Here is a 10,185-nt window from a genome sequence, read left to right as displayed (position 1 = left end):
TAGGCATAAGTTCAATTTTAAAGGGCAAAAAATTTAAACCAGCCTATTTGAAGGGTCAATCATGCAATTTCTTCAATTCTAATTGAAAGTGTCATTTGTCCGCTTTAGAAGTTTGAGCAATTTCGAACCTTCTGGAACGAATTAAGGCCAAAGCATAACACTTGCCCCAAAGTGAATCATTCATAGGTAACTTTGTTCATCACTAATAAAGTAGTGATTTTCTGGGCTTCCAATCTGCATAACTCGTGAAAAAATTATAACTCACTTGTGAAATTTATGATTATTTTTGCACAAATTCTTTAAACAGGAACAAAATTTAAAAGGCGGCCTGGTTCTATTTATGCAATCACCCAAAAACTTAGATATTAGTGGACATACAATGGATGACATTAATTTTGAAGAGAGACAATTATGCCAATGCGAAATATGTAACAAAAATTTAATTCAAATAACTAAAAGGATCTATCAAATTTAAGCAATTTATTTCCCTACAGAGAGATAAAATAACTCAGTGAGTATACATGACTAATCACTGAATGCGACAAGAAGATTATTAATTGCCGTTGAAAAAAATCAGCACAACCTTTACCTTCAGCCACAAAGTTATTGCTGAGTAGCTGAACTAAGTTCAAAGAATACAGTATACACTTTCAACCAACCATCCAACTTATGTCTAACACAAAAAGGAATAAATGTACAAAATGGTGAAAAGACAATTTTCTTAAAGCCTCTCTTTAAAATCACCAACCATTATAGCCATGAACCAACAACCCACCTTCATCTGATGTCCTGCATCTTCAGTAACTTCAGTATGGCAATTCATAAATTTGATCGGTGTTATTTCTTGGGACCACTTGTCACATTGCAAATCTAGTTGCAAAAACTCCATTAATCACGTCATAGTAGATTACAATAATTACATGACATCTTTTCCACCATCTAAATTGGTATTATTGGCCGGGAGAGAAGGACTATGCTATTTTCAACTCGAACTATATATAAGTGAAGAAAAATATTTTACATCTTCGATTTAATCTCCGTTTAACGAAAAAGACCAAATCTTTGACTCGCTAGATCACACCGTACTTGAGCAAATCCAATACGTGATTTTTCAAGATCATACTCTACCCATACATTTTGTTGATGATGATGTCCAATAATATACGCCTCGATAGCTAGTAACTCGGAATTTCCAAAAGTGAAGCAATGTATCGAATCTTTTTCTCGAATCTCACCGGGTACCCGATACAACAACCGTTCACCCGAAACCGTTATTTCCGCACCTCGAAACACTAAACTAACCGAAGGTAACGTTGGTAACCTCGTTTGGTTAATAGGTACACGATAACATAAGTCCATTGCACCTTGAAATACAAAATCTTGATCTTCAAAAACCTTAAGAGTTCCCATGGTTTGATTCAAAAATTCATTTCTTAATGCAGTATAAGCAGGACCAAGTAGGAAAGTAAATTGTGTACCCGAATCAACCATGGTTTGACCTGCCCCGGTATGGTCGGGTACAAATACGGATTTTGCTATAGGAAGTAATTTATCCTTGACTTTAATACCTTCAAGTTGTATAGTATATGCTACTCTATCAAAATAAGGTAAAGGAAGTGATATTTCAACTAAGGGTGTGTAATTTAACGGCAAAAAAAATGTAAAATTAGACTCACCAAGTAATAAAACACCAGAAAAATCAAGACTAGAAATGCAATATGAAAATTTCTTAAACCCCATTTGTGTAACAAAAGAAAGTGATCCACGATTCATACCCATTAACCCGGTTGTCTTTTCATCTTCATCTGAATTACTACTAAAACCCGAATCCATTGACCCGAATATAGTATCCGAAAAATTTGACCCGGACCCGGACCCACCAAAAGTAAACGTATCCATTGCTAGATTCCCTTCTGATGACGTGGCATCCGCATATGACAGCACTGCATGGCATAAATTTTTGGAGTCACAAGAGGCTGGTATGGAAAAATCTTGTGTTCGGGTCCTGCATGTTGGTGAAGAGCAAGAAATGGGTCGGTAAGAACTTGATCGGGTCGGGTCGAAAACGGGTCGGGTCGAGTTGGAAATGGGTCGGGTCGAGTTGGAATGTAGCCATGAGAGTTCACTACCTGTGTCTAGTACCATGGTAACGTTTTGTGGTGGTGTACCTACTGATAGGGAGACTGTAAGAGTGATGTTGTGTGTAAATGGGAGTTTGTTTGGTGCTTTAGGGAAGGACTTAGATGAGATTTCTTGAGTTTTTAGTGGTAAAATCAACAATGGTGGAGGAGTTTGAGTAGTGAAGTTACTAGAGGAAAAACATTTCAGGTGTTGGTATAACAAGAACAGGAAGTTCAGTATGAAAAAGAAGGGAACTTTCATGGTGAATTAAATTACTGAAAGAGCAAATTTGAGCTGATTAAAAAAGGACAGAAAGAATTAAAAAATTGACCTTTTTAAACTCTATCTGTAACTCACTAGAGGCCCAAGAAACAAAGAAAAGACAGTGTACGAACCAGATATCCAGCGAGAAGGAAAAAAAAGGATTGAATAGAGAAATTTCCGAGCATTTGGTGATCTCAGATGTGCCGATATTAATGGTGAAGTATTCTTTGCGTAAGAATGGACTAAGGATGTGTTGTGAGTTTTGGGGACAGAAGCTATGTGAGAGGAATAAGGAAGGAATCTGAAATTTCTATGGTGGTGGTAGACTTGAGTTCAGGTTTAATGTCGACAGGAAAAAAACGTTAGACAATAAATCTTGAAGTGAAATTGGTCATAGCCATTAAAGTAAGCAGTAATGTGGGAGGTTGTTGCGAGGTCGTACTGAGGAATTTAAAGGGATTGTTTGGTTGCTGGTTAGAAATAGGATTATTCATGTACTCTTACGATTACAGATATAATTTATATGCCGTCTGTTTAAATTTGTTTGTCTTGAAACTCTTGATTTAACTTGGTTGGAATTTAAGAAAGTAAATAACTTAATCTTATAGTCTTAGCAGGCGTTTGGCCATAGATACCAAAAACAAATTCACTTTTTTTGAAATTTTTGAAGTTGGAGTTGTGTTTGGCTATAGTTTTCTAAATTGTAGCTTTTGGTGAAATGTAGTAGGCGTTTGGCCATAAGAATTATTCACTTTATTCCTAATTTTTTTCACTTTTTTCACTTTTCAAATATTATAAGAATTTCGAATACAACTTGAAGTTGTATTCCGTATACCAAAAACTCAAAAAACTTGTTTTTCAAAAAATTTCACTTTTTTATAACTACATTTCACCAAAAACCACAATTTCAAAAACTATGGCCAAACACAACTCCAACTCCAAAATTTCAAAAAAAGTGAAATTTTTTTTTGTTTCTATGGACAAACGGGGCCGTAGTTGTAAAACAGTGAAAAAAGTGATTTTTTTTTTAAAACCAAGTTTTTTGAGTTTTTTGGTGTTCCAGAATACAACTTCAAGTTGTATTCGGAATATTAAGGCCAAACGCCCAAAAGTGAAAAAAAATTTCGAAAAAAAGTGAATAATTTTTATGGCCAAACGGCACCTTAATGTATCAGAATGTTCTTTAATTTTGTGATCTTAAATATGTCACGTCGAATGTTGAAATTAAGGAATTGTCAAATTAAAAAAGACACATTCTTTCTTAAACATTGTACTAAAAAGAATGGCAAGACAAACAATCGAAAGAGAAGAAGTACTACTCCCTCGGTCTCAAAAAGATTGTCGTCTTAGTTTGACTTGTCACGGAGTTTAAGAAATAATAGAAAAATTTTGAAATGTGCGGTCCAAGACAAACCTTAGATATTTGTGTAACTGTAAATCATCTTATAAAGTTAAATTGTTTCTAAATATAGAAATGTGTCAATCTTTTTTTGACAAACTAATAAGGAAAAGTAAAACAATTTTTTTGGAACGGAAGGAGTATGTTTGATAGCTTTGTAATTGTTTTGTATAACATTTAACACATCAAGTTCGATGTGTGGTTATTAGTTTACAACCCACATAACTAAAACATGAGTATAAATTGCGAGTCAATTTATGTCATTTTACGCGAGGTTCAAATAACTAATACATGAACAACTAAAGTTTATCTAACTAATTATTGCATAACTAATCCCTACATTATTGATAAATGTATAACTCTAACCCGGAGCCAAACGACCCCTTAGAGATGCTTTCAAAAAATTTGAAAACAACATTTTGGGCGGTGATTAACATTTAATAATCGGTGGAGAACAGGAAATCCCATATTTTGGCGTTGGTAATTATTAACTAGTGTGCTCCTTTTCGTGAAACACAAAAACAGTTTTAGAAACCGGAGTAAAATAGAAGGGCTGTGGTACTTGTCTGACAATACAATACAGTAACATTTTTTAACCGTTGAACAGAGTGGGATAGATATAAATTTCTTTTTACAGCTAATCTCAATTAATTTAAGATAAAAGGATAGTTGATTATTAGAATATTAAGGATCGTCTTTATATACTAGTCATGCGAAAATATAATGAAAGGATTATTTATCGGGTCATTAATAATGAATGAATTACAATATTTTTTTTTATAAAATGTTTTTATTACATAAGGGGGTAGGGAAGGGGAAATACGGGAAGGGGATTCGAACCCTCACCAATAAGGTGAAAATTCAGGTAGTCAATCAACTGAGCTACTAGTCCCTACGAATGAATTACAATATGGTGGTGAATAATGAAGAAATAAGTATGTAGTAACTAACAATAATGAGTTATTGTTCTATTAGAATTTCGTGCTCTCAGGGTATTTTTGTCTTTAAATAATCTAATCTCCTATTGTTAGTGCACATATAATTATTCAACATTTTATCTCGATGCAAATTTAGAATTTGAAGTTTATGGATTCTGAATTCTAACCTTTTGAATTACTCAGTTCTAAGTTAATTATTTGTACATATTAAATGAATTGTTTAAGATAAATATATAGTCTGAACTTAAATTACTGATATCCTCGAACTAGTGTATGCTACTCCCTCTATTTCAATTTATGTGAACCTATTACTATTTGGCGAGTCTACAAGGTGGTTCTTTGACCACATTTTCTTTACCGTTTTTCTAAATTATTTGAATTATAAATTATCATAAATTATAGTACTTTTTATGTAGTTTCCAAATGTATAAATTTTATTTTTACAAACTTCAAAAATTTACGGTCAAAATTATAAAATTTGGCCCTCGTACTCCAAAAAAGTTCACATAAATTTAAACGGAGGGAATACTATATTTGCTCTGATTCTAGCTCGCGTAAGACAATTCATACATACCAACATAACTTAATACGGGTATTATTTGATAGGGCCAACCAAATCTTGCATTAAATAAATATTTTATTATTTATATAAATTTTATGTTGAAATAAGCACAATCACCGCACAATCAACCAAGTGACCTAGCAATAACGATAGTGTTGTCTTCATGATTTTGAACAATCAAAATTCATCAATAAATAGAAAAGGAAAGAACATTTGTTTTTTTCCTCTTTTAGTTTTTATTTCATAATCATGAAAGGTCGGTAGCAAACTGGCTGGTACTCCAAAGATCGTGTAATAAAAGTTTCTAAGTGAAACTAAATTTTGCCTACTTTTTCATGCATAACAATTGGTCTAAGTCTAAGTGAAGGACAGAGGGATAAACTTAATGGCTTTAATCACATCATTTTGTCGGTCAAAACTTCTTATTAAAGGTAAACACCTTAGGGGTCGGGTGTTTCGGAGGCACGTTACGCAGGATAATAATAAGGTAATTATTAATTATATCAAAATTAGTAATGCATGAATTAGTTACATAGGGATGAATAATGCAGAAATTATTCCATACATATTGAATATGTAGTTCGATGTATTACATATTAGTATATAATATATTAACTTTTTAAACAAAATAAGATTTTCTTGCGATCATAAGGATTAGTTTTAGTTTGATCATTAGACCATTAGTTCATGCATTAAACTTAATACCTAAATTCTAATTTCACTTCTGTCCAGCATAAAATAATGTATAGGTTCATGCATGACTTATTTATGAAGAAAATAAAAAAGAGCAACCAAATAGTGTATGAATTACTGTTGATTTCTATATCGAGATGAAATCTCTCTAAATTCAGTGACGATTCAGTGTGTTCATTAGTTTTTTTTAATGTAATTTACGCCTTTAAGGGGACGAAGTCCTTTTATTTCATAACCAAAAATATATACAGGATTCAGAGGTAATAGCAATGAGCTAAACCTCTGATACATTTACAATCAAAATAAGAAATTATTGTTATCTATATATACTAACTTGAGGTCGTTATATAAATTCATATAGTTTAGATTTTGAATCTGTCTTTGTTTATTAATTAAAACCCAATCAAATATATAGTACTATAAACTTATGTTAATTTTTGTATGAAGATTAAATCCCCAACGACCCAAACCAAACGGCCGCTTAGTACTTGATTTTATTGTAGAAAAAGTACATAAATTAGTAAAATAAACAATAGGTTTAGCTAATTTAATCCTTAGGATTTCCAATAGTGCGTAAGTATGAAGTGCAGTGGTGTTAGCGAAGTTTCTACGTTAGCAAAGGGAACATATCTTATGTTATCCTTTTCCTATTTTAATTCACACGCACACCCATAAAAAAGGAGGAATTAAGAAAGAATCCATGAACATGGTAGGTTACTTATATTAATTGGCTGTGATTTTCTCAGGACTTTTTACCCATTTACTCTTTGAATTATAAATTACTTAATTAAACACATTCTCCCCCCCCCCCTCTCCATATACATAAAATAAGGGAGAGAAAGTATAGTTAAGTTATATACATTGTCATTATTGTTTTTGTTACACTTATTCTAACAAATATAAACTCTCAATATTCTTTTATATATTAAGTTATTTCATTGTTGAATAAATATGAACTATTGATGGAAAGTTAAGCAGTAAAATTCGACTAATTCTATTTAACGGATTAGTAACGAATTATCAAAAACCAATTTAGCTACGAACAATTTAGCAACGGATTAATGACGGCAACGTTACATTGAGTCCAATATTTTTATAATAGTGTTTGTTGTCAAATGAGGTACGCATTTTGGTCACGTATAAAGTGCGTACACTAAAACTAGTAAAATAAAAGGAGAGAAAATATACTTAAGTTATATACATGAATTAATAGTGCATAAAAATTTAAATTATTAACTAATGCACTTAATTTACTTCGAATTAAGGTATAGATCATAAACGGCATAAAGAGGAGGAGAACAAATACTACTACAGCATATAGAAACATCTCGCCGAGGGAATATATTACTAGTACCATATTATAGCCCAGGTTCTCTAAATCGTGCGCATGTGGTCTTTTTTAAAGAGTACCTCCCAATAATCACAAGTCGAGCATTAAAGAGCTTTTATTAATATCACTCATTGCTTATTAAAGCATCCCTTGGGATTCTCAAGACATTTATACAAAAGTAGACACTTGTCTCAAATAAGTGAAGAACGAACTATATAGTAAAATAAAAACAGTGATCAGAAAAGGGGAATTAAGAAAGGAACTAGTAGAGTGAAGTGAGTAGGGTTGCAGAAAGTGTCAGATCTAGAATTCCTAAGTTAAATTTGGCACATGGAGGGGTTGTAAAATGAGTACATCAAAATACCCTTCAAAGGGAGTTGAAGCTTATAGCACATGCCATGTTACTATAATATGGGCAACAGAATCGAGAAAATGGGGACCCTTTTTATACATCTCTTTCCAGCAAACGTCTATTCATCACTCTGCCTCCCATAGCATTTCTTATTGAATTTCGTATAGAAATCCTGTGAAGAATTAAGTTGGGAAATTTTCTGTATATTTTCTTCTGTGTAAACACTGTACATTCAGGTGTTCCTTTATACAAAAGTCCTGAGGACTAAATTTTTAAAGTTAATCATAAAAATGTGCAACATATATATATATATATATATATATAGGCAAATAAGGTAATATGCGTGTGCCCAACAACTTAACCATCTTCAATACCCAAATAGTGTAGCCCAATAATTCATCAGCCTATTCGTGTCATATTCAGACCAAACAAAACACTTATCCTAAGTCTTTTGTTCCTTGTTGACTCCGAAAATGTTTTCCATTTGTTCTCTTTTCTTCTTCAAGCTCATCGGCAATGGAGGCTGTGGAAACACAGTTGCCAATATCCCCCCTCAAGTGGGAGTCTGGGGATCGGACTCCTAACTTGCCCAGGAAGTGTCGATGTAAGGGTCCAGCTAAACCCTTGGTAAATAGATCTGCAATTTGAGAAGATGAAAGGGTAAAATTCAGAGAAATAAGGCCATCGACGAGTTTTTCGCGAACGAAGTGGCAATCTAATTCGATATGCTTCGTACGTTCGTGAAAAACTGGGTTTTTAGCTATATGTAGGGCTGCTTGGTTGTCACATCGTATAGAGATTGGGAGAGTTGGAGAGACGGATAGATCGGAAAAAAGACGAACGATCCAAGCAATTTCTGCTACAAGACGCCGCATGGAACGATATTCCGCCTCTGCAAAGGATAAAGCTACCACTGCTTGTTTCTTGGATTTCCAAGAAACAGGACAACCACCAAGACTGAGGTAAAAACCACTTACCGAACGACGAGAGTCTGAACAAGATGCCCAATCGGCGTCACAAAACCCCGTAATTGTCAAAGAAGGGGAGGAGTTCATGAACAATCCAAGACTGGGATCTTTCTTGAGGTAACGAAGGGTATGGTAGGCTGCGTGAAGATGTGCAGATCGAGGGTTTTGCATAAATTGGCTTAAAGTTTGAACGGTGTAGGAGAGATCGGGACGGGTATGTGTTAAGTAGTTTAATTGACCTAGGAGACGACGATAGACGGTGGGATTGGGTAGAAGGGATCCAGATTCTGCAGTAATCTTGATTGTGGGATCCATGGGAGTGGAAGCGGACCTTGTGTCCGGATACTGCGAGAGGATCCAAAGTAAACTTGCGTTGAGTAACAAGAATTCCATCAGGTAAATGAATAAGTTCCATTCCCAAAAAATAATTTGCAGTGCCTAAATCCTTGATGCGAAACTCTGTATTCAAAAAATTCTTTAAATCATCAATTTCTTGTTGATTGTTTCCAGTTAACAAGATGTCGTCGACATACACTGCCAGTAAAGTGATGAGGAAGCCTGAAGACTTGAAGAAAAGTGAGTAATCATTCAGAGAACATGTGAAACCACGAGTGCTAAGAGCAGCTGAAAGACAGGCATAGCATTGCCACGACGCCTGCTTAAGGCCATAAAGTGACTTACGCAATCTGCAAACATGGGAACGAGAAGGGGGAGACAACCCCGGTGGAAAACGCATGTACACTTCTTCATCCAAATCGCCATGAAGAAAGGCGCTATTGACGTCAATTATCGAAGAGGTCCGGGGAAGTTCCTTTTGATACAAATCGAAATAATGCAACGAATGGTAGTCATTTTTATCACCGGAGAGTAAGTTTCGTTGTAATCGATCCCCTCTTTTTGTATATCCCCCCTCACCACTAGACGAGCCTTTAATCTTTCTAAAGTTCCATCGGATTTCAGCTTAACTTTATAAATCCATTTGCAGGGCAGGGGTTTCTTCCCTGAGGGCAAAGGTACGACATCCCACGTGGAGTTTGATTCCGCAGGATTCAATCCATGATGTTTCCAGCCAGGGTGTTCAACTGCCTGAAGGTAAGATGTTGGTTCTTTAATCTCATGAATAGAATTAGTTATGACTTGATTATGTGAGCTCAAAAAAGAATAAGGAACACAAATAAGAGGAAAAAGAGAAGGGTTGGGTGACATCACTGAATAAGCAGTATTGCAAATGAAATCATTTAGATGTCTAGGAAAAACAGTACCTCTGGTTGATCTGCGCAGACCTTCAGGCTGAGATAACACTGGTACAGTAGGATGGTGCTGTGTAGAAATATGGGGGGAGGACAAAGTGGTAGGAGAGGATGGAGAAGATGGAGGAGAATCTAAACTGGTGAATATAGGTGTAGGAGATGGGGCTGAATCAGGTGGAGTAGGAGGATCATCATGTGGATGTGTAAAAGGTATAGGAGCATCAGGTTCTGTGTGTAAAGTGTCATGGGATTGAAAAGATCCTGGGAATAACTTGGATAAAGGTTCTGATTTAGTAAAAGGAAAAATA

At 34.6% G+C, this 10,185-nt stretch overlaps 1 protein-coding gene across 1 annotated transcript; it reads right to left on the bottom strand.

Moving 5' to 3' along the window:
• Nucleotides 1–537: 537 nt before the first annotated feature.
• LOC132057128 (aspartic proteinase PCS1) lies at nucleotides 538–2,878 on the bottom strand. Its single transcript, XM_059449586.1, has one exon. It carries the CDS (start codon nucleotides 2,380–2,382, stop codon nucleotides 1,042–1,044), a length of 1,341 nt encoding a protein of 446 aa, XP_059305569.1. The 5' UTR covers nucleotides 2,383–2,878; the 3' UTR covers nucleotides 538–1,041.
• Nucleotides 2,879–10,185: the final 7,307 nt, after the last annotated feature.

This window comes from Lycium ferocissimum, chromosome 5 (genome assembly GCF_029784015.1).
Source record: "Lycium ferocissimum isolate CSIRO_LF1 chromosome 5, AGI_CSIRO_Lferr_CH_V1, whole genome shotgun sequence".
Lineage (NCBI taxonomy): Eukaryota > Viridiplantae > Streptophyta > Magnoliopsida > Solanales > Solanaceae > Lycium > Lycium ferocissimum.
Note: the sequence above shows the minus strand (reverse complement) of the source record. Positions and strands in the feature narration are given on the sequence as shown.